The 25,436-nt window shown below is 36.6% G+C and overlaps 1 protein-coding gene across 18 annotated transcripts in view; it reads right to left on the bottom strand.

The window, feature by feature from the left end:
• Nucleotides 1-25,436, bottom strand: part of KCNMA1 (potassium calcium-activated channel subfamily M alpha 1) — a 545,549-nt gene that overhangs the window by 71,564 nt on the left and 448,549 nt on the right. For 5 of the 18 annotated variants that reach the window (XM_026056009.1, XM_026056011.1, XM_026056014.1 and 2 more), the window contains one exon: nt 19,865-20,038. The exons of the other annotated variants lie outside the window; for them this stretch is intronic. In XM_026056009.1, coding sequence (XP_025911794.1) covers nt 19,865-20,038 — 174 coding nt within the window. The remainder of the gene's footprint in view (nt 1-19,864; nt 20,039-25,436) is intronic. 18 annotated transcript variants of the gene reach the window in all.

The raw sequence follows: 25,436 nt of genomic DNA on the forward strand, positions 1-25,436 counted from the left end.
TGTATGCCTATGGCAACCTCTATTTATTCTTTGTGAGCATACACTTGCCATAGCTTAAAACTAGCCTGAACTTTAATTCAAATGTAACAAGGCAGAATACCAGTTCAGCACTTTCAACGAAATGGCTGAAACTGGCTTCAGCATGATTTGCCTGGAAGGGAAGATGAAAATGTGTTTTAAAGTAGAAAAAAAATCCTGACCAAAACCAGACATTCTAAACAACTACCACCAATACCACCACTCCTTTCCTACCCCATGTCTATCAGCTGCTAGGCTTTCAGCGCTGTTTTTCACCAAACACTAACACAGCATTTTCCCTTCATAGTCAGCCATCAGCCAGAGCTGTCACTTGCAGATACTTCATTTTTGTTTCAGTCTAATTCATATTGCACCCACTTAATCTCTGCAGTGAGTAATGCCATGTCTTTGCACAGATATGCCAAATCCAGCACTAGAAGAATAGAGTGTTTTCAGCAGTTAAGCCAAGCTGGTTTGAAAAACTATTTGCTTTCTCCCCCCAACTTCACTGTTTTCTTTCTTCTAAGCATCCTCCCAGCTGACCTTCAAAGCAGCAATCACCATTCTGCAATCTGGCATCATGTCCATAAAGCTCAGCTTTCACATGGTCAGTGAAGATGATCTGCAGTTCTGTATTACTAAATGCAAATAATCAATATGTTGATTGAGCTTTTGGCTACGAGAGTTCTTTTGCTGGGAGTGACAGTGAGCACAACTTCCCTCTTTCAATGACAAGCCTGCTTAGACTTTGCTACCTACCACTTTGTGAATCAGCCAACTGAAAATACCCACAGCAATTCCTCCAAACTGTCAGCTATTGCTGTGATTCCACCCAGCATCCCCTGTACAAGACAACAGATTAACCATTAGACTAGATATGTTGAAAATATACAGCTTCAACCTTTCCCCAGCTAGCTCAGAGCAATGTATAGATGATTATTTCAACCGTCAGCTGCCGCATAGACTTAAACCCCTGCACAATAACTCCTGGATTCATCTGCCCCTTGTCAAACTTGCACAGCTTTAGTTTGAGCATACATAGTGTGGCAGTTTCACTGCGGATCTAGAATAATCCAGACGGCTGCTGTCTCTTTGTTAACAGGAAGCTAAACTGATGAGTTTGTAATGCATTTCTTATCAAAGGTAGTTTCAGAAAAGAAAATGTACCCGATCAGTTGGTGCTGGAGTTTAGCATAATATTGAAATAGGGTTTAATCAGAACATTTGTTACTTGTCCAGAAAAAATATTATTCAGCCCCTCTAAAAATCACTTTATGCCAATGAATTATTTGTTTTACAAATTTATAATTATTATTATTATTATTTTTTTTTTTGTGGTAACAGATGTAATGAAATCATTGACTAGAAACTACAATGCAATGGTGCCTGACAGTACACTAGAATGTTAATTTTAGAAAACTGCAGAGAAGTGTTTGGTGCCTGCAATGATAATTTGAATGAAGGAAAATGATTGCAGTTGTTTCCTACGTGCATTGCCAAATCAAGGAAACGCATTTCATTTCTTTTTGTTTGTACAAAGAGAAACAGATTTGCTCTATATTTACACATACTAGAACCATTAGAAAAGCAGGTAGGGCTCACTGGCTATCAGCTGCAGTTTGTGCTATCTGAAGCAAATTAGAAAACATAAAGATGCAAAAACGTCAAGAATATACCATTTCAGAACATTTTGCAAACAGTTGGAAATACCAAATGGTGCTTTTGAGTCTTTACATAAGATATTCTCTCAGAAACAGCACAGTCCAAAAAGCCTTTCTTTTTTTTCTTTTTCTTTTTTTTTTGGCCCAGGCTTATACCTTTTGGCTAAGGACATATAAAAAATGATTGAAAAGAAAAAGAATTGTTCCATTTTTTTTGTAGCTGCTGCTTAATTCTTTTATTAATGTGTCTTTCAGTCTCACCTTTCCTTTTCCCTGAATGCAATATAAAAGCAGTTAATACAAAATGTGGAATGTTGCTAGGCTGGATCCTGTTATATTATTCTAAATGGCTGCTCTGATATTCTATTAAACTATGATAAAGTTAAAATACCTGAGCTTTTAGGGTTAAACAGGTATACAGAAACAAGGATACACTGCAAAGGTACTTGGAAACCCTGCAAACTTTTAACTCGAATCTATTTGATAAAAGAAGTTCAGGCTAGGCTTTTACACTACTTAAAACCTTCAATTTACTTTTAGGGGTACAGTAACCCCCTGCGGTTACTGTAGAACTCTGATTTTTCTTTGCTTCTTCAGTTTAATCCAAGAGCAGAATTGTTATAAATGCTTCCCCAAGATACCTGTTGTTCTCACTTCACCATTATTATGACTCCAGCAAGCAAATGGTTTCAGGTTGCTCAAATTGTGGCTGATCTAAAGTCCATTGAAGTCAGAGAAAAGATTTACATTGACTTCAGTGGATTTAGATCAGGAGCATTAAGCTGTTCATATCTCATGCTTCAAGGTGCAAGCTGATGAAATGGGGCAGGAAGAAAGTGTTTCCCGTATATACAGTAATGCACAATAGGCTTGGGCACTTTAGAGAAGAAAGGTTTCAGATTTCAAGGACTTGATTTCTTGTTCCTATACAGAAGAATATACATAATGGAGCACTGTTGGTATGTAACAACCATCTTCCCCTTTTCCTCACAAACGTACACAATAAAAAGAGCTACTTTGTTTAAATCCTAATCAAATCCTAATTTATATTCAGACTGAGTTGTAGTTCCACTGAACCTTGAACATCTTTACTGGTTCAGATTTTAGTATTCCCTGACACATTTTTCTTGGATTTTTTAGAGTCTCCATTCCCCATTGCCTTCTCAATTTACGATTCACTCTGTAACTGTTTATTCAAGTCATTACATTGTTATTGGCAAACTGTCAAATGAAAAGTTTAAAAAAAAAACAGTGTATTTTTTTTCTGTCCATTTAATAGTCCAACTGACTTCTCCACATGTTGCACCCACACAGAATACTACTGGAGTAAAGTAAAGTTTTTTTGGAGAAAGGGGGAAGAAAGGAAGATGTGTCTAAAGCGTAGAACTTAAAACAGAACTCAGTCTGTGTTCATGGGGGTCTGGTCCCCAGACAAAATCAAAGTAAAGGCAATTGACTCTGTCTTTTCAGAGGACAGTGTCACAGAGTGCACTCTGGAGAATAAGGAGACCCAAAGTCTCTCCTCAGGTATGATAGGCATAAATATTCCCTGACTTAAGTTTTAAATTCTGTTATTTCATTATGACAACCTGTTCTGCTATCTGGACACTGAGGAGGAGCAAAACGTTATCCCCTGTCTCAGAATAAAGCTGCTCTGACACTGCGTGTCCTACCATGTCACGATCAGCTACAAACTCCAGTTTTAGAACTACATACGCTTTGTTTGGCAGAAGCAAAGTGCAAAAGGATTGCTCACAGCCACACACTAACTTTTTAAATAGAGTATTTGATTGTCCCATGGCTACAAACAGAGGACTGGGAATCTCTTGACTGAGAATTTAGTTCTACCACAGATCTTTTATACAGCCTTGGGCCGATCACCTACAGTTAATTCCTTTTTGACTGAGTTCCATACTCAGAGTTCTTGCTGAGACTCAGAGTGACCAAATTATCTGAAAATCTGGCCAGTAATCACTAATTTTCTCAGATCCACTAGGTACAAGATGGTGAGGTTGCTATTGCTATTTGTAGAGTTTGTTAAGATGCTAAATTATTAACTCCATGAAAATACACCGCATACATATGTGATAAGAGTAAATTGCTATCAGAGCATTATTTTTGTTATACTAGACACAACGGTGCATCTCTTTAACATCAAATAACTGAAATGACTTTTTTTTATTCCTATTTCTTTGTTCTTTCCTTAAAAAAAAAAAGCAAACAGTGTCTATTAAAGGACATTGTGATTTCTTTATGAGTGGTCCTTTGACAGTTCCCCAAGGCATGACATGTGAAGCCAAAAGGCATGTCTTTGGGGGATTCTTTAAGAGTAGTATCACAGGGCAAATTGTGGTGTTAAAATTTTCCACACCCACAGTTCTAAATTCAGTGCATTGTCATAGACTATCCTTGTCTCAATATATAACAATCCAAACTGTATTGCTCTTTGTCCTATTGCCTCAGAAAGGATTTTGACACCAACTGTAGAGGACACAGAGGCAGAAGTTGCAGGATTAGCGACAGTAGACTGCAGTTATGTAGTTCTGTCAAACTGTAGGAGAAATCTGTTCTGTAGTTACACATTAATGGAAGTTTCCTCTTTGTGGCTGAATACACTCACAATCTGATCAATCACTGCTAAAACCAGTGAAGTTCCCTATGTGATCAAAGAAAGAAACCCCTATTTAAAAAAATCAAAACTCCAAAGCCCACCCACTATTCTGCCTGTGTACACTTGACTGTTTACACTCCCCCAGCTCCATTAAAGTTCAGTGGGAAAATATACAATGCATAGAAGTAACTAAAGGAAAAAGTGAGCACAAGAGTCTTTGGTGATTATTCTGCTCCTTGGGATTAGAAATCTTGTATTTACCACATATATTGTGTTCCAAGGGAAGATAGAGATATTCAGTGCATAGGAAAGGGATAGTTATATGCTTACTTCTTTGGAGCAGGAACCTATAAATCTCAGCTAGATCTTGCTGCAATTGTTTCCTTCCTGAGAGCATTGGCAAGTGTAGATTTCACCTTGCAGAAATCTAATTAGAATTATTATGTTGTTTTCTGGTTCAAAGTGCCAATTTATCTCAACTTCTTAAAAATACACATTTCCAATGTAATTCCAACCAACATATCCTGAAATTTTAAACCGAAATAACCTTTTCTTTACCCTGCTTATGACAAGTTTAAAAACACACTTATGATGAAGATGTTTTCATTAACACATTTCCTGAAGAAGACGTACTAGATTCCCTTGCCCATTTCCCTGCCCGTATAGCATTGCTGATGGCAAAAGAGATTTTCAGAACCCTCTTCTAAATTTCAGGGACTGTATTCTTAACTTTTTAGGATTTTTTTTTTAGTTTTGCTCACCTTCCCAGTGAGTTGTCTTACTTCTGAAACATGTAATATAGAGGACACTGCTCAGTTTTTTTCTGCTAAGTGGTTAACGTGCCACCAATAAATTGCGTTCTTCTTTTTAAACTTTGCTATTTTGAATTTCTTTTCCTTTTTGGCTGTTGTTTACCCCTGTTGTACAGGGGATAGAAGTGTCTGTGTTTCTGAACAAGAAAAACTGAAATCTCAATATTTAACTCTGGCTTTCTTGTCACCAGCCTTATCCAGCTTTCATCCACATCAACGGAAAAACTTCCATTAACTAAACATTTATAGGATCAGGCACAGTGATCCCCAAGACTCTCTCAGGTTGAGCTGTAATATTTTCTGGGATGGACGTCTTAACACTGTTGTTACCAGTGAGGTCATAATATCGTTTTCATGTGTTAACTAAGTATAAAGTGCTGTGCATGGTCACATGCACATATTGTTTTTATAGACATGTGTTTACACTGTACGTACTATTTGGTCACACTTCTTCTATCCAATTAAAACGGGCTATCTGAAACACTAGAAATATTTTTTTCTTTAAATAAAATTATTTCTTTACAAAAGCAATATGTAACAAAAAAGACCTTGGAGCCGTTCAGTTGCTACTTATTTCTAAGCTAGCAGCACCATCTGCTGGTTACATTGAGTTTCAAGCCCCAGTGCAGTTTTTCTATCTTCATATCCATGTGCAAGTATAAAGCAGTATTTCTCAGCTGCTGTTATACATAGAAATTTTATTGCCAGAAGACAGATTTTTAGCACATTGGTTGTAGTTTAATAATATTCTACTACCTGAGGTATGGATTTCATAAAAGCAGGGAATGTTAATTGTTGACAAACCAATTCTAATATGCAAAGTAGTGTAAGTCACAGGGTGAACATCCAAATCAATCAAACAGAATGAACCTACTGTATTAAAAACCTGTTGTTATACATGCAGGTTTGATAAATTACAGAAATAAAGTTAAATACAGTTCATGACACTCTGAAATCATTATTTTTTTTTCTCTAAAAAAGTGTTCTCTATTTTAGTGATTTCTATCACTTATTTTACTTCAGTGTTGTGAAGTTCTGTTTTTCTTTGAATGAATGTACCTAAAAAACGAATGTCATCTGGTAAATATAATAACAAACACCCAAGATACAAATAACTAAGATTAAATCTGTAAAATAATAGTAAAAAATAGCAACAGCAAAAATAGAAGCGGAATATAACACATCGCTATAGAGTATTGGGTGAGTGGAGTACATCATTTTTAGGTAAATAATGACAAAACAGAGGAGGTAAAATAATACACACAAAAAACCCTCATGCATATATGATGCCTACCTCTGTATCTGCAAAAGAACCAGCACATAAAATTAATACTCTCACTCCTGTCAAAGAATACAGTTGTTTGGCTGAAACTGATTGTTACAGGGGAGCAAATGCTGGCAATTTGGTAAGAGTGAAAAATAAAGTGTAAGCTAAGAAATTCAGTGGTGTTAACTAATAACAATGTTACCTAAAACATTGATTTGATCTCTAACAGAAATAGTACTCAAAAGGATGGATGCATATGGCAAGGATCATATTTTTCATATAAAAACTAAATAGGATCACAAATTCTCCACAGAAAATAACAAATGACTGTTTTATGTTCCCTCTGATTACATCTCTAATATTAAAAAATACTACACTGATAACACTGAAGTACATGCAGAAGTTAGGGCTGAACTATTTAGAATTACTAGAGAAGGGAAATGCATGCCATTTCACATTCATCTCATGTAAGACTAACTACAGTGGTATAAAAGTATGCAGACTAACAACTTATAAAGAAAACAAATCATACAAAATCTACTATCAAAGTAAACTGATAGGCTGTTTTTTTTTAAAAAAAAAATTTTCATGTTGTTTCTAAAAGCTACGCAGAGATGTCAAAGCTTGCTTCTTTCACAATAACTCTCAGGCAGATTGTGTAATGAGATCACAACCCATCATGAGGAACAGCTTTAGAAAAGGAAAGTTCATTAAAGGTAAATGCATTGTGTTACGCACTTTTGGTTTCATTAACCAAACTCAGATGAGAATATGGACATTTCTAGAGGAAGTGAAAATAGCCTAACAGCAGCCCCAGCACTGTTAGCAAACAGCGTGCTGAAACCAGAAGAGAGGAAAATGGCAATGGAGAACTGCGATAGGTCATACGATTGTCATAGAGTTGAATTAGCAGCTCAGGTTACTTGGGTACGTCCTGCGGAACACTTGCAGTGCTCAGTGTTATACCAGAGAAATCACAGAGAAATTAAAGACAGATGATGTTCATTTTCAAAACAGGAAGCATGACAAGGAGAAAAGAAGACTGAGCAACAACAATAAATCAATAAAGAAAATGGTGTAGGGAACTCTGACCACTGTAGGTCCTGTCCTTACTTTCGTTATAGTTATCCACACTAATTTCACGATAAAGTTCACAATCACCTGGAGGAGGAAGAACTTTCTCCAACACACAGAAGAAAGGGGATATACTAGCTTTCATAAGATTTATGGGTCAGTTGCTACCCTAAAAGTAACTATATCAACCACAAATGCCCCAGGATGTCAATACATTTGAAAATAGCTTTGCTGCCAGATGTTTTGAAAGTCAGATACCGAAAGCATCCAAAAATCCAATGCTCAGGGGACACTGAGAGATGTCAAGGAAGTCATTGTCCAAAAGCAAATTGCTTGGAGCTCTACCTCTGGGGATTTTATTTTGTCCTGCTTGAGGAGAAAGAAGAGGGCAGACAAAAGATTCATATGCTAAAGGCAGATTAAAAACAAATGTGTATTTTGACAGATTTTATATTCTTCACGGGCAAACCTCAAGGATACTGCTGAGGAAATCTGTGGGACCCAAGAGACAACTTCAGGATATTTCTTAAGGAGTATGTGGGGCCTGACTCTTCAGGCTGAATATATGAGCCTAAAGAAACAACTCTTGCATTCCTTCAAGCTAGCCCTACAATTTCAAATGCAAATCAAAAGCTGAACTATTTGCTAGAATTCCCACTAAAACTGTGGGTGAATGAGCTGCAGCATCCAAAGATTCAATCAACCAGCCAAAAAGACTATCAAAGATTGACCAGCTACTAGACATGATAACACTAGAAATCCTGAACCCAAAGACAGAGGATGTATTTTCATTCAAGCAGGAGATGGTATTTTCAGGAATCATTCAGACAGAACAAATAAAAAAGTTCCAAACACCACACTGTAATAAAAACGAACATGTGGTGATGATCATGGGGAGATCTGAAACAAAAATTAAAATAATTCCTTGTTAGAAAAGAGGCAAGTTTAGCTGTAGGGAATTCTAGGAATGGCAGACTTCTACAATAAAGATTATAGTTCACAGATCAGGCACAATTATGTTATATAAATCAACATGTAGAAGGATATGGTACCAATTGGTTAAAAGAATGCCAGTTCCTACTCTTCCAAAATTTCAGACTGATGTTATATCAGGCTAACCTAGACTATGCACTCATAGATCCTTGGTTTGACTCATCTTTGTCACTGCAAATTGTGTGTTCATTTACTTCTGTTCAAAATGTAACCAGTGGCTTTTGCTAGGTTACACAACTTTCCAAATTATAACGTGCCAGTGAGCCAGACTCCCTGTATGGAAGGATCTTGTCAAATAGTTACGATTACATTGCTGACTCCAGTCTCTGCAGATCTTTGCATTACGCTCATCACTGCACAACCTGTGACGAGACTAACATCTGTCCCAAGCCTATTGTTCTCTCATCTTTCCTCCAAAGGGACATATTACATGTCTGAAGTAAGAAATCAATAAGGTACATCCTGTTACCCAGGCCAGGGAGACTGTTGACTAGAAACAATCAAAATATTTACAATGAAATGCTCCATAGATTGATAGATAGATAGACAGATAATATGTTTTTCCCCCCTTGGATAATTCTGTTATGGGACACAAGCTCTTGTGGCAAAAAAAAGCCAGATTTTAAGAAGCAGTCTGGAAAAATTTAAATCTTTATCAAATGAAAACTGATTTAATTTTCAGCAGATTTTTGTATCTAAAGCCAAACAAAAATAATGTTTTCACATCTCAGGTTAGGCAAACTATAATTCATTAAAAATTACAATTTAACTTGAAATTCTGAAAGTGTGCAACACCACATAGTAAGATAAATATTTTTGATGAAATACCAGAAGCATTCCTTAGCATCCAAAAGTTAGATAGCATTTTGCTATTTTGTTTTTTGCCCTAACACAGGAAAGCTTTTTGGGGTTGTGCACAATCAAGTAAAAAGAAAGCATTTCTTATCAAAAACAAGACAAGTTCGTTAGTACAAGATCGGCTATGAGTCCAGTTCCATTATTAGTGAGAAATACTAGTATGACATCTGAAAATTTCAGAAATGTTTCCCAAATGTCATAAAAGACACTACATTGTGGAAGCCAGAAAAGTACAGCCTGTTCTATTCAGTAGAGAATCTCACTTCTTTTCACCCTTCTGCTGCCTCATGTGAATTATATACACTTTCATAACCTGTGATTCTAAATAAATAGTGCAGCACTTCTTTGTTGCCAGCCATCCTGTGATCAACTGATCACAGAGAACCTGACAGTCCTCTCACATGTTTTGGCAGATCAGGAATAATTCCAATAAAGCTAAAGGGCGAATAAAAAATTACTGGACAAATGACATTGTTAATGAAACATATTATCGGTTTGTGATTGTAGATTTTATCTCATGCTACTCATGGAACAGGAATAAGCATCATCATTTGAGCTTTAGGCTCAAAGCATGCAATTGCTTTTATTCTTTGCTAAAAGAATCTAAGCTTTATTAGTCTGTGGAACTTTATTAGCTAGGCATGTTCATCGTGACTTCTAAGTTGTTGCCCATATGTCACAACTTCTATTGTTACTAAAAATCCAAGCAATATGAAACCTATGGGATCAGCTACATACTATACAAAATCAGTCACCTACAATGCTGGATGACAAACCTGCTAGTCCATTCTGGCAAGAGCTTGCTAAAGAGGAGAATCTCCATTTCCCGTTGCTAGTCCTCCTCCATAGCACAGCTATGTTGATGTAAAAGCTCTCTCCATATTATACTACTGTGTCAAACAACACATATCACTCCTGAGTTTAGTGACAGAAAGTAATGTCAGGAACATGGCAATGGAAATGGTGACACATTTAGTGCAAACAACACCTTTTATGCAAGAACAAACAAAGGAAATTGCATGACAAAGCTCAGAGATGCTATAAGCTTTCTTTGGATTTCATTCAACAGTTCTTCACAGTAAACATGGTCTACATTCCAATTAAAGTTCGAGAACAGCTAAAAACTGTAGATGATTTTTGAACAATTTTTTTCAGCGATCTAAAAAGAGATTCTTCCCTGCTGATGCAGATAACCAGAACCTGTTCATGCCCTCCTAGCTAGTATTCCCTTTCAAAACCTGCCTAAATCAGACATCAGAAAGGCAGTTCTGGTAATTTCCTCATTCTTTCTTTCTATCATGCACCCCATTTCACTTTCCTCTCCCCCTTGCCATTTATGACCTTCTTCAGCAAAGATCAGAAGACATGAAAATTGACCTCCACAGGGGAATCACTATGTCAAAAGGACACCTGAGCTGATATTTAGCACTTCAAAACATAGAGATCTCAAAGCACTTCTTAACACAAAGTGTAATATAATATATTGAGAATACAACATCTCCAACTGTGGGTGGAAAAGGTATTATAGTCACTAAGCAAGAGCGAGTCAGTAGTTTAGTCAAGATTGGGATCTCTGTCATGTGCCATTTTTGTTTCAAATTTCCCTGTCCTAGAATTTCTAGTCAAACTAAAATGTCCACATAAATTTTTAACCAGGCGACACCAGCCACACAGTAGTAATCCTTTTTTCCACCCTTTTTAGAATAACTGATTGTACTGTGCTAACAAGATCTGATCAGTATCAATGAAGCTTGTATGTGTGAGGTAGCATACAGTATGCTTCCTAAAGTAATTCATAAAATTTGAAACACAGCAATACAGTGTTCAATAACACATAAAATATCAAAATGAAAACTGTATCACTGTATTATAAAAAGGCATGCTAACAGAAGCTGGTAAAGAATCTAAATGAATAGCTAATATTTATAATATTATATATAACTGAAGTTTAATCTATTGTAATGTTGTTCTCAACATATTTAAGAACTTACATGTTAAACAAAATCTATGATTTTTTTTTTAAATCTATTAATCCTTTCCTCTTCTGTTTAACCCCCACCTGCCCTTCTATAATCTCTGTCAAAGCAAGGATATAGGGTGGGTGCTGGTTTTGGGAGGCGCTTCATGAATAACACACAGAGTTATGTGACAACAATCTCCTCTTTTTATGTAGCACAGAAAACATTCATTAGGTTTGTGTCTTGACATGTACAAACACCTGTGAAGGCTCTAGGTACTCAGTAGAAAACATGATGGCCCAGAACAAATTGTCCTGCAAATTGGTTCTGGTTTCCAGTGCTGAGGGCTGGACCACTGCCCTACACTGAATTTAATAAAATCTTAAGTTCTCTGATTCTAATTCAATGGACTCTCTCATGCCTTCGGTAAGCTTTAGGTTGGCTCCCTCAGGCTCCAATTCTAGAAGCTACTGAAGCGCACAGTATGTGCATGAGTGGTCACACTAGTTAATGTAACTACTTACCTGGTTAAAAGCATGCATATGTTAAATAAGCTGGGGATCTCAACTGAATAGCTGGATGGTGGTGTCACTGTGTTTGATTTTTCCTCCTTTCCCTTGTTTTACATTAAAATGCATCAACTGCAAAAAAATTCCCATATATAATGCAAGTGCACTTCTACTGGTTTTGGAGGACTTTTCTTCTAGTTTGTTATAATACATTGTATTCCACTTTATATGGTGATACTGTATTGCAGTTTGTTGTATATTACAATAAACACCTCCTACTGAATATTACAATAATTTCAGATCACATGAAATGTAGAAGACTCAGGCCAAAGGACTTTTTTTTTCTATGAATGTCACGGACAGTATTCCAAGTCAGTGAATATCTTTTTCCCTGAAATTAGAAAAGGAACCAACGAACAAGAGCACCATATGGAAAAAAAAATTGTAATACAGGATTATTAGTAGTACAAGCTTTATAGATCAATCATTCATTTTATTTTGGAAGCAATCTGAAAAGAACACAGATTATGCCTCAAAGTATGTCTGTGATTAGCATAAGCTGATAGCTTTCTGCTGTTATTGGTTCAATATTAATTTGAGACCATGCCCAATAACATCAAAACAATTTATCTAAAACTCTAAATGGCAATCAACTTGGGGGATCTACCCTGAAAAGCAGTGCTAACAACTTCCCAGCATCAATGTGCTTCTCAATCCTGCAGCTGTTTCTAAAAGCTTCCTCCCAAAGGCACATTTAGAACTAAATTAAATGCAACTTTGACTTAATTAACGTTTTAAATGATAATGAATACAATGTAGATTCATAGAAGACATTTACATTGTGTTATAAAACTGATAAAAATTTAATAACTCTTTGTTAATAAGTTATGTCTCTCCAGACCCATAAAGCCTAAGGCAGTCAGTGCAGTAGTCTAGGGTCTAATCTAGGTTCCTAATGCAGGTGGAACAAGGAGGCAGAAGACTGACTTGACACTTGACATTTGCTCTAAGCCTGCTCTGGATCAAGCCACTGCTTGTTCACAAGTGCTTTATTTCACATAGTAAAGGTCAGAATTTGGGCTCAAGGCAGGACTATGACAGAAATGCTCAAGTGGAAACCGAGCCAGCCCTGGCATCTGTCGCTTGAAATAGCTCAGAAACAGCAGAGATAGAGAGCTAACCGGCTAGCATCTGTCCCACACCAAGGAAGTAACAGGAAGAATCTGCTGCCTGGTGGTAAGAAACTGTCATGGTGAGTTTCATGACAACCAGCCACACTCAGAAAATGAAAATGCAAACATAATTTCCATGTCACCTTGCATAAGGCCTTCTGCTAAACTCACTCCACAGGATGCAGACAACATCTTTTCTAGCTTGTCCCCATCAAAGCAAGCCACTCACTAGTCTCTTCCCAGTGACCCTGGTAAGAAAAACTACTCAAAGTAAAGGCCTAAAGGAACTAAAGGCAGACTTCTTGGTCTTTCTCTCCCCCACCTTCCCAATTCTTCGAAAGATTTGCTGCTAAACTTAGCTGTGCCTGCATCCTGTGGTGATGCGAGAYTTCATCTCCTTGTTACAGGCATCACAAAGTGGGCAGAGCTCCCTCTCATCAGCCTAGTGGTACATATTCCATCACAAAATTCATCTGAAAAGGCATGTACTTAATTGTTTATATATTCTGGTCATGTGTAAGGAGTCAGATTGTTTCACTTTTACCATTCTCCTGGCTGACAAGGAACAGCTTGGTTTGGGGCTTTTTTTGCTTTTTTCTACTCTGGCATTTCTATGACTCACCATTCATCTATATCCTCATATTATATCCAAAAGAAATTTAAATAATTTAGCAACATTCAGGTTCTATTAAAGCATACAGCAATAAAAAGGGATTCATTTTTTGTCCGTAACTCTATGCGCTTAAAGTCACCTACTGTAAAATATCTATTGTTTCATCTTACTTTTTTTCCCTCTGTAATTAATATCTTCTATTCAGTGTTTGAAAAGGAAATTTAGAAGTCCCACTGCACTCATATACACAAAACAATGCTGGAATAGATTGGATCTCCAGATCCTGGAGTGTCAGGAGGATATACACCAGTCCATTCTCATCACTGCTTCTATCTCCACGTTAGTAATGCAGAAAAATGCACAGTTGCACCAAGGAGGGGATCACTTTCAGGTGTGCAAATTAACAGTGAGAGAGAGGCAGACACAACAAGGTCAAGGGCTGGTTCAAAGAAATCACTGTTCCAACCAGTAGATCTGGAGCATTGGTTAAAACTGTGATTGAGTCAATTCATCCTGTCTTCTTCAGTGGGGGCACCTGCATGCATCTTTTGTGCAATTGCCACAAGCACATAAAAAGAAGGAAAGAAAGTAGGTCAGGCAGAATCACAAATATAAACTAAGTTTGAAAGTGGGAGAGTAAATTATGAGATTTTCGATTTTAGAAATCAGACTTCTGATTTCCCAGAACCACAGGGTATAGAGCTGGTGGCAAATCTGGGTGATCTCTAGCCTGCATGAGCACTGACTTCACATCAGCAGGTATGGCAAAAGAACCTCTATACAAAAGCACAGGAATGTCTGGCCTGGGTGTCTTCTGTTTCAATTTTTCCATTGTCTGGCTTTATATGCTTCAAAACCCCATTAACCTGTTTTGGTAATAGCAGCTTTCTTGACAGTACGTCATTCTAAGAAGGCAGCTAATGAAGATAAGTTGGTTTTGTACTTTATCCAGCAGAACTACAGACTACATTAAGATGATATACTGTGATATGCCTGATTTTTTTCCCCTGAATTGGACTTTTATTCTTAACTGTGTTATCCAAAACACTATTTTCTCTGTAAAACTGAACACTTCCTAAAACATACACAGGTGTTCATTTTTACATTATTTGTGGTATTTTGAAAGGACATACATGCAATCTTGTAGAGGTGCTTAGAGGAAATATCACCGCCACTTCAGTTCTCAGAAACACAACTCTGGATCCAAGTAATTTTATTGACTTGCCTGAGAACTAATTTAACTGAAGTAAAAATCTGTCAACTGTAGAAGAAAGAATACTTTTTGGAACTAGTTTTATGTAAATCAATCTCTTCCCCACAGAGTGGTTTACTTCACAAATATTGTATAGTTGTAAATAGCACTGTATGTTTCATCTTCTCTGTGGCTTTGAATTGATAAGAATTTATTCTGACACTATGTCTCATTGTAATTGTCCATTTACATTAGTCTCCCTAAAAAAACCCAAAAACTTGAGGCTACAGTAAGATAACGCTATCATTCTCTAGTATACAGAGGTGAGGTCATTCCATAAAAGCAAGTTGTAAAAACATAACAACCTGATTATAATCATTTGCTTACAACTCTATGAGGTCATAAGCTCCCTTTTCCCTGAGGGACTACATCTCCTTCTTTCCTTTCCCAGCAGATTCACACAGTTGTTTACGCCTTCAGTTTCTCCTTCCTCAAAACACTAAGGTTATGCAGTTGGCTTTTTCCGCAGGACACAGAGGAAACAGTATGACCACAGAGGGATCAGTGGGTTATATTAAAGAGAAAGGTGTCTATGCAGCAAAAATAAAATTAATAATTTGACAGAGCAAATGAACACCCATCCCATCTGTGGCCTCACTGAAATTCTCACAGCTTTGAAAAGATGTTAAGAGCCCTGTCAGTATTCCACTTAGTATCTCACTCTTCAGAGTACTACAAATAACAAAAAAATGGAATCATACTTGTATCTAGTTTGAGAAGCTCTAAATCCCTAGACACTACAAGGTGGTGTATGTTAACATCTAGTAAAGTGGAAACCACTGTCACTATACAAGGAAAAGAAAATTCTAGTACTTAAAGTTGGTCTTTGACAGGGTACACACAGGCCTTCCTGCATCTTAGCTCTTCCAGAAAAGCAAGTATTTATTGTTCTCTAGGCCACTTCATGACCAGAGAAGCAATAGGTAGGTTTTATTCTGTGGAAAGCAGATAAGATGGCTGTTGCATTCTAAGAGAAATAAAAAAGTAGGCTGTCTTTTCACACTATCATTTAGGAGTCCAGAATTTTATAGTCAACTCATCTAGAAAAGCCCAAGCACAGTTATACAACTGATGAGTTTTAGATATCCTAGCCAATCTGTGTGTGCTCTGCATTCTTCTCTCTGGCTGAATCTGTAAGTGACATGCCATTTCAACTCTCATTAAAGAATTTGGTTGTTTAATTTAAGCTGTAAAGATGCATAGGCAAGGTCTATACTGCCCTAAGCTACCAGCCAATGAAGGGGCCTTGTGGGAGCTAAGTGTTCCTTGCCCTTGCTTGCTGTTCACAATGCCAGATAGAGCTTCATCACCGTGTACAACCACCCAAGCTCAAGCCACGTAAAATGTTCATCTAATCTTGCAGAATGTGATGTTTAGGACCTTTGACACAGACTCAGCAGGTAACTTGTCTGTTCAGCATAAGCCACATGATGGCACTAGAAAAGCAGATGGGACTGATGGTTCTAAACTCAGGTAACACACAGGTAGATGCATGCTGTGGCTACTTTGAAAAGTTAAACTTTCTCTGTGTTATCTCCAACTTGCCTGAATTAAAAGTACAGTGATAATTACCCATGTCTTTCACCTCTGATAATCGCCAAAATCATAGCCTTCACATAATGCTTCTCAGAGTAAACAGAGCATGTCAAAGCATGTCTTCTTACAAACTGAATTACATATGTCTGGGCCTAATTACCAAGAATGTTCTTCCCTCTGCACTTGGAAGCTGGGAGTCCCACAGTAGTGGGCACAGCATAAAAACTTGACACATGTAGGAAAGGTTTCCTTTTGGAATGTGAAGTTCTGATGCTCCTGAGAAGCAGCAGTCATATAGTGATACATGAACACAGAAATTAAATGTTTCAGATTAAAATTCTGTCTATATCAATTAATCATTTGAATGGTACTCCCAAGATTTGCCCCAGACCTAAACAAAGGCTTCACACTTATTAGTAACATAACTTTGTTGTACAGACCACCCCATTTTTTTTTTTCAGTGGCTCAGTGCTTCTTTTTACTCTAAGTCACATATCTCTCCAATACAAAATATACTTGGACTGTTTGACTGCTGCACCAAAAGCAGCTAAACCTGAAAAAATATGTTGACAAAACAAAACAAAACAAAACTATATCCTTGCATTTAGAAAGATCATCTCTATTTTTTTTCAGATAGTTGCCTATAAACTCAAAAGCTATTTTAATGTAACTGTGTTTAATCAAAATATGATTTTCATTCACTGGAAGTACAGGCAATTTAATACAATAACACAGAGAAATAACTCTTTCATTCACAGTGGAAAATATACTGCAAGTACCACTTTCTCTACAGATTATATAATTACTACACTAAATACTGTATATATCAATGAATATGTAAATTGATATTGCCATAAATTTCTACTAGACACCAGAGTCTTACAAACAGTGTTAATTCTTACAAAAATTATTCATTGTTTCAAGAAGTTTCACAGAACGGTCAGCGATTTTATTTATCTTTAAAAAGAAAAGCCTACTCTCAAAACCAAAAGAAAGAAAAAAAAATGAAAGAAACGCATTAAGCAATTGTAGAAGCACACCAGCCCAACCGGGGCACTACGACCAAAGCAAGCCCTGTAATAGTATAATGACCTTTAATGAGTGTCTGGGGAAACAATACAGTCCTAGAATAAAAGACAAAGGGCAAAACCCATCATGGCTCCACTGACACTAATTCAAAATGATTTTCAGAACAACTAAAGAATGTAAGAGAGGTAATCTGATCCACCAATCTGACCTAACTTTGATTCTGGGGCCCTGCTGCTGCCATTTCTAATTGTCAAACACTCTACATTTCACATCTGCTCATATTTAATGAAAAGCTGACTCTCACCACCATTCTTTGAGTTAACTAGCTCTGTCAAGATGGGCATCATACGACCCCTGTGCACTGCAAGGAAAACACAGTGATTTCTATTGAAGCCCTGCCAGTGAAATTTTGCACATGTATATATTTTTTTTAATTGAAAAAGAAAGGCTTGTGTTGGTCTGTAAAGAGCTTGAATTGGTATTGATTTTTTCTTACTTATTATCAACAGTCAAAGGTGGTAGTCTCACAAGGGGAAGAATGAGATCTCTCTTGATTTGATGGAGTGATGAAGGGGGGAAAAGGCCCTTGAAAGACAGGATGATAAAAATCCTCAAAGCTGTCAATATCGCTTATGTTTCAGAATATAACATAGTTTTTAACATGTTTCCCAACAGTATTGTGTTTGATGGCAATAATATCATGCACAGGAGGTTTTTGGCTCAGCAGGCAACACAATCAAAAATGTTTTCTTTTCCACCTCTGTATGGTCTTAAGTGAACTGAAAAGCTATAGTAAACCTACAAATTATGTTTTTTCTTTCCTTGCCAAACACTACTAATGGCAGAAATTTCACCCATTTGTAGGGGACATATTCATTTAGCCCTGTCTGGTTGCTGTTAACACCAGTGCTGGGGCCCAACCACATAATCTCTTTGTACTAGTCTGTATTAATGCAAACAATACTAGACGCTGTGTTACAGAGGCTATTCAGTTGTGTAAGTAACACTGTCTGCAGTAACTCTCAATCCAGGAAGACTTCTCAGTCACCATTCTTAACAAACAAATATGGCTACATCTTACTCACATACAAGGCTCTCTAAAGGATAAAAACTCAGGCAATTTATAATGGGACTTAATACTGGGAGTTACCTCCCCTGTGGTGATGTATGAGTTGCTACTAAGTAGAGAAAAAAGACACTCAGAATGCTTATACACATATACAGAAAGAACATTTCTGGCAAAATCTCTAAGAAGTTCCATTAGAATCAGTCCAATCGACGCAATATTCAGTGCACTATTCATAAAAATACTATCACACTATTGGTATATCCTCCACATTTGTGTCTGGATCAATAGTTTCAACATCAAAATAGTTAGAGCAAAGTCATTCACTAGGTGGACTACGCACCATAATACACATGTGACATCAAAGGCAACCAGATGCATAATCTGCTAACTACATTATTATACTCTTAGTACCGGATGGTATTTTTATTTGTCATGACTTGTACTGTAAAGCAGACATGCTTCCTGATCAGGACTTCTAATATTTCTTTTACATGTATCTGATTTATTTGTCAGTTTTTCTTTTCCACTGGTATAGGGAAAGGAAAACAATTCCTGTCCTGAGACATAGTTTTGCCTGTTATGGACATCTGAAGAGGATAAGTAAAGGAAAAATCATAATCTTCTTTAACAGTCTTCCTCCATTGTTGACAACACACTGATAGAGGTAGCTTTAGAATCTCAGCCACTAGCCCCATGAACTAATGGCCGCTCAGAATTCTCTCTTTTCCTTCTCAATCTCTGATCTTTCAAAAGAGCTTGACTCTTGTTATGCAGAGGTAGTTTGTGAAAGAATACGGAGGAATCAGGAAGTTTGCATCAGGGTAACCCTACTAAAAAGAACTACAAAAGGTACAATTAAGATTTCTGGGGTTTCAGTGTTGGACAGAAGGTCCTGTCTTACTGAAAATGAAGGGCTACAGAAAAAAGCTAAAGATACTGGTAATATAAAACACAGTTTCAGCTACTACAGTTCTGCTATTAAACTGTGTCCTGTATATTTATTCACTGCCATTGTATGCTGTTTTAGTGCCAGCACTATTAAAGCTGCCCACTTAGCACCGGTCATAGATTTAGACACAGACCTGTTCCTCCAACCATTAAAAAGCATGTATTGTACTGTTTAATTAATGACCATTTATATTGTATGAATTAAATAAAAAAGATGTCACCAAACTGCACTACTAAGGTCCCGCATGCTATTGCAAGAGCATGCTTCCTAAAGAGCACATAAAGCAAAATAATGAATTACATTTTTATATCAAAGATAAATAAAAACAGAAAAATAAATAAGAGATGTATTAAAACTTGGGTTTGATTTTTTTAAAAGCATCAGCCCAGTAAAACTCACAGAACTACAATGTACGACACAAGACGGGGATGATACCACAGACACCACAGACATGGAACAGCATGTGTTGGTGTTAAAACTTACAGGCACGTAAACTGGTGGAGCAATCATTAACAGAGACAGAAGAAAGTGGGAAGGCTCTCTCAAGGGTGTCCATGTTACTATGTACACTGCCTGACATGCAAGAGCAGTCACGCTCAGAGCGTCCGCAATCAAAACAACATGCCAGTTTCATTCTCTTGTAGATGGACATCTTGGCTATAATCATGTGTTGGATGGGAGGAGAGGAAGAGCAGCAGGTTAATGGCAAGGTTATATATATAACAAGGCAGCTGGAAGGTAATTTAAGGGATTTAATACAGGCCTTAGTTTATGTTAACAGTCTTGACCCAGGGAAAAAAAATGCAATGAGATTATTGATAACACTTTGGCTGTACATTAAAAGTAGGGCAAAAGATAAATTGTTCTTTATTTCTCTTCAGTCTTATAGGGTGATCACAGACATGGGGAAAAATTACTGATTACAATCAAGTGTTTGGATCAAAAAAGAACATAGCAAAAGCAGAAAATCCTATGAACAGATTATTCCCATGGCACAATTAATACTGCTAGGCCAAAACAAGAGAAAACATTAGAGCTGCTAATGCATTAGATATTTTTGGCCTACCCTGCTTCCTGTAAAAATCGAAGATATATATATATATATATATATATACACACACACACATATATACAGGAAAACACACATACGCATATATTCTCACATACACACACTCACACACACATAAACACATATATACATAATGTGTGTGTGTGTGTGTGTGTGTGTGTGTGTGTATAGTCCTCAAACAAATGCTAATACTTTCTTAGTATTAAACTGTGCCAGGGAACTCCTTAATTGCATTAAATTACACATTACTGGAGAGTTACAAGATGCTCACAAAATTTCCTGAAAGATTTACTTAGCTTACATTGTATCTTCAGGAATTCAAATCAGCTCTTTGACAGAATACCAAAATTTGTCCATAAGAGAAACAACTAATAATGGCAAATATGCTTGACATTAAAATCAGTTCACAAATAAGGCATCACCAAAAGCACACAGAGCATTGGTCCACTGAAACACGCTGAACCAATCACTGGCATTTTTTCTGCTCTGAGTAGAACTGAATTTGAACCATGCAACTGGATTCAAAGGTAGATCAAGAAGCCAATAACAAAATGCAAAATTAGGTGCTAATTCCAAAAGGATTGCCAGATTGGAATACAACATTCATATCCTTTATGGGAAGGATACTGTCTTTGTTATGTATTTCTATAAATTTACAGCATGCTATTTTATAAATGTATGTGTAACTACCATTGCACAATTTTTGTATGTTACCTCAATCATACGCAAGTTCAAACCTGAAGAAATGCAAAGGCCACTTAAAATTGTTTCACATGTTGCACTGAACCAACACTTTTGGTAATGGTTTAGATTGAACTGACTCAATTATACTAAAAACAAAACAGAACACTGACAGGCAAAAACAAAACCTTAAAAGCAAATGCAGAAGAAAGGTAATGTTTCTCTGGCCTGTACCTTCAGTTTAGGATGTCTTTTTGTATTACAGTAATGACGTTAATTTAAAATGTTTTCCCTTAATTTTGCCATTTTTAATGCTACAGTCACCAGGGAAGAGGGACTGAAATCTCTGAAATGGGTCAAGTCCTGTTCTAAGGCCTTGATGACTTGCCATACAGTATATCTGTCAAGCAAGGGTAACATTATGATTGTGGAAAACAGGCATTGAGGGAGATGAATGAGTGGTCTCTTCAGCAGCGACTCCATTCCTCTAAAACTTTGCTCGCATGACTAGTGGCATGTTCTTTTAGCATCCTAGTAGAGTTATCTTACAGCTGTTCAGAAAGTCATCATGCAGCGTCAGGCTTGTTCATTGCATGGTACATCATTCCTCAGAGCTTGGCTTTTAATATGAAGGGTTCCACTGCAGCCTTTGATGCATACACATTCAGACTACACAGAAAATTCAAAACAGCATTTGGTATCCCATGGTTTCCCTCTCTCTAACTCTTCCCAATGTATCCTTTAAAATTGAAAAGTTGGGGGCAGAAAAATAAAAGTGAAATATTTTATCAGAAAATGTGAAAGTGTTCCCATTATGCCTATTTTTATTATTTTCACTTTAAGGAAATGAAAGAAAAATAAAGAGCATTTGTGAGACACACTAACAGTAGGTGAGGGAAAAGGAAGGCCCATTTTGTTCTAATTACAGCTGTTTTGAAGGACTTTTTTCTAATGAAATGCTGTAGCAAAACACACTGCCCAGAAATTCTCAACTGCTATGTTATTGGTTAGTAACAGTCCCTGGTTTTCATTTACTTGTAGCCATATCTTGTCAACAGTCAATAATAGGATATGACACATTTATTAAAATTAAAAGAAATCATCCTTAAGGGCAAGGAGGGCTGGGAAGTAAAACTTTTTGTACATTTTCATTGAACTTAAACCAATGAAGTGGGAAATTTAAGCCCTTCTGTTCAGCAGGGGGAACGAGTTCACAGCACTTTTCAAAAGTAATGCCCTTTCAGGGACTGTTTTTAACTATTATTATCAGCTGTTCTGGAGATCATGCATTATTTTAATATTTCACACCATGAACATGCAGGAAACAGGCTTGAACCTGAAAATATAAGTAGCAGAAAGGACTTGCTATAAGGGTTTCAAACCAGTATATAAGCAATTGCATATCAGAGCAATACATTTTATAAAGAAAACATGCTGTTACTCTTCATTCCTTTTATACAGTCATTGTTACATTCATACCAAATACAATATTTATTTTTTTAATAAAACAAAACATGGAATATTAGTAGGGATGATTAGCAACAAGATCAAAGACAAGACAGAAATGATTTTAAATGGTTCAGCCACACACATACCATTTCCTATTAAACTTCCATAAACATTAACAAAAAATGGGAATCATCAGAGAGATAGGGGGACCTTAAGAACAGCATCTGGGTGGATGTTAAATTCATTTGACACCTATAGCACCATAGAATCAACTCATTTCTATTCAAAAAAATGTTTTGGATGTCGAATAGAGCTGTTATTTGCAATTAAAGTTGGGACATAAAATAAAGCACTTCCTATTCTCAGCTGAAGAATAAATGGATAAAAAGGAAGAACACCTCCTTATGCTTAGTATGATGACAAGCCCATAGCATTTGTAAAATGAATTAATAAAAGTATCAGGGGAACTTGTCATGGATAGAGAAATCAGACTAATTAAATTATCTACTGACAAAACAAGGTGTAACTGAACAATTGTCATTTTCCTGATTGGTTATGACCAAGGAAAACAATTTTTCTGCCAATTATTTATAAAAATAAATATTTTCTAAAAAGCATTTTTGTTGCAATTTCTCTCAGAAGATGATAGCCTTCCATTTTAATATGGGAGGAATGTGCCTTAGATGTGTGGAGTTCTAGCAATACCTGGCTTTCTGATCTCAAAAACTCAAAAAGCCCAGTCAACATTTCTAGAAGATTGTCTGGATCTGAGGTGCTGCTTAAAGTTCACAAACAGTAATGGGGTATATTTCCAGCTGCAAAAATAAGCAAAGGAAACTGCAAATTATTCTTTACCTAAGATGTCAAAGAACAGTTCCTTTTTTAAAGGAAGCAGAACAAAGTACCCCTTCATCTTTGCTGATTGCTTTTTTTGTTTTTGTTGTTCTTTTTTTTTTAAACCATACAGTCTACCCAGTCCTTGTACTCCATCCTTCACTAAAGTTTTCCTTATGAACCTCAATGGTTTAAAAAAAAAGGTAGATCTATGAGGACATCTAGTGGATCTCTATGAGACAACAGCTCGTTAAAAAGCATCCGAACTGGAGGTTTCTTGACCAGCAAATAGTGAAAAAGGTCCCAGCTACGATTAAGAATTGAAATGGATAGTGTGTCATTTCAATTCAGCAATTTCTCATGATCCACAGTAAGAGTAAAATAACAACAAAGGGGAGTTTTACAAAGAAATTATGGTACAAAACAACTAGCAGCATTAAAGGAAGACCAGACTGATTTGATTGCCTTTTAGCGACGTTGGTTAGCATCATGAGACTAAAATATTGAAAGGACTTCCCCCAGCACAATTTCAGTTTTCTTAAAAATACAGCAGCATATCTTAAACTGTTTGTGACAATTTTTTCTTAACACAACAGGCAAAGCTATCTCTCCATTATTTAATTGTTACAGAACAATTTTAAGACCTCCAACTCAGCTTGTTCACTATCTTGAAATTTTTGCAAAGTTCTGACTTTAAATGATGTCAATCAAAGGCAATTGGCTAGTTCTTTGCTATAATTTATATGATGGTGTTCTTTGTCAAAACTGTAGAAATTGCAGGTGACCTGAGTGGACATTCTACCCTATTTTAGTAACTTTAAGAATGACTCACAGGTCTTGAACTAATGACACATTTATAGACCAATTCATTTTATTTTTCATCTTTCGTCATGACCTTTCCTGCATTATCTTAAAGAAGACTCTCAGTCAGTGTGTTCTCAAAGCTAACTGCACTTCTGAATAGACTGAAGCTATTGGGGAAACGGAAAAGCACAAGTCAGAGATACATGACCTTTCTTTAAATACTCTTTTAGCATGAAGAGCTCGTTTATTTAGTTATTATTATTATTTAAATTTATTTCTCTGGCCTTGCCAGTCCAAAAAGGCCTCAACACAGAAATGTATTTAATTTAAATACCTTGTGTCTGTATGCAACAGTGTCCATCCCAAACTTTAAGCAAAAACATGACTAATTAAACATCAATACATCCAATTTATAATTGCAAAAGCAAGGATTATCTTGAATACCTTCCATCATCAGCTAAGCAGGCAAACAAACTCCGAGTATTAGAAAACTTATCAGTAGTGCTGATGGAAAAAGGCAGTACTCAGACTGAAATTCGCATGGGATAATGTTTTTAACTTGAAAATTTGATATGGAAGTGACTGACTGCATGGGTCCACATTCTGTCACACAATTGATTTACAGGACAACCCTTGTATTCTTGCTTTTTAAATCTTACAGAAAAGGGTTGTTATTATTTTTAACTCTGTCTTTTTGCTCATTTGGTTTACAATGAGGCCATAAAATAGACGAATTGGCAATGCTAAGTGGATGGTAACCTCCAGCACAGGGACAGGAACAAACTGCTGATGACCAAAGATGGGGAACTCTGGCTGTGCAACCAAAGAATTACTAAAATGGAAACCCATCCATAATGACTGAGAAGAAACACTTCGCAATGTTATCATGTAAATTTATCTGAAATCAACATATATTACTGCAATAGTCCAAACCACTACTATGCTTGTCTGCACTGGATTGGCTTACTGCAACAGGAATGAGAAATTTGTTTCCAAATGTGTTCCACTAAGTGCGAGAATTTAAAAAGAAAGTGAGGTCTTGTGCGTCTGTCAGGCTGTTCTTTTGGATAACATCAGGGTAAGAGTCTCAGGATGGCAGTCCGTGTCACAGAGCTACTAATATTGTCAGTAAAATCCCCAAAGTACTGAATTCAAGACTGAAAAATCCTTTCCAAACATCAAGGTTATCAAGGTACAAATTTTGTTTGAGCTGCAAAT

Source organism: Apteryx rowi, unplaced genomic scaffold (genome assembly GCF_003343035.1).
Source record: "Apteryx rowi isolate R43461 unplaced genomic scaffold, aptRow1 scaffold_129, whole genome shotgun sequence".
Classification (NCBI taxonomy): Eukaryota; Metazoa; Chordata; class Aves; order Apterygiformes; family Apterygidae; genus Apteryx; species Apteryx rowi.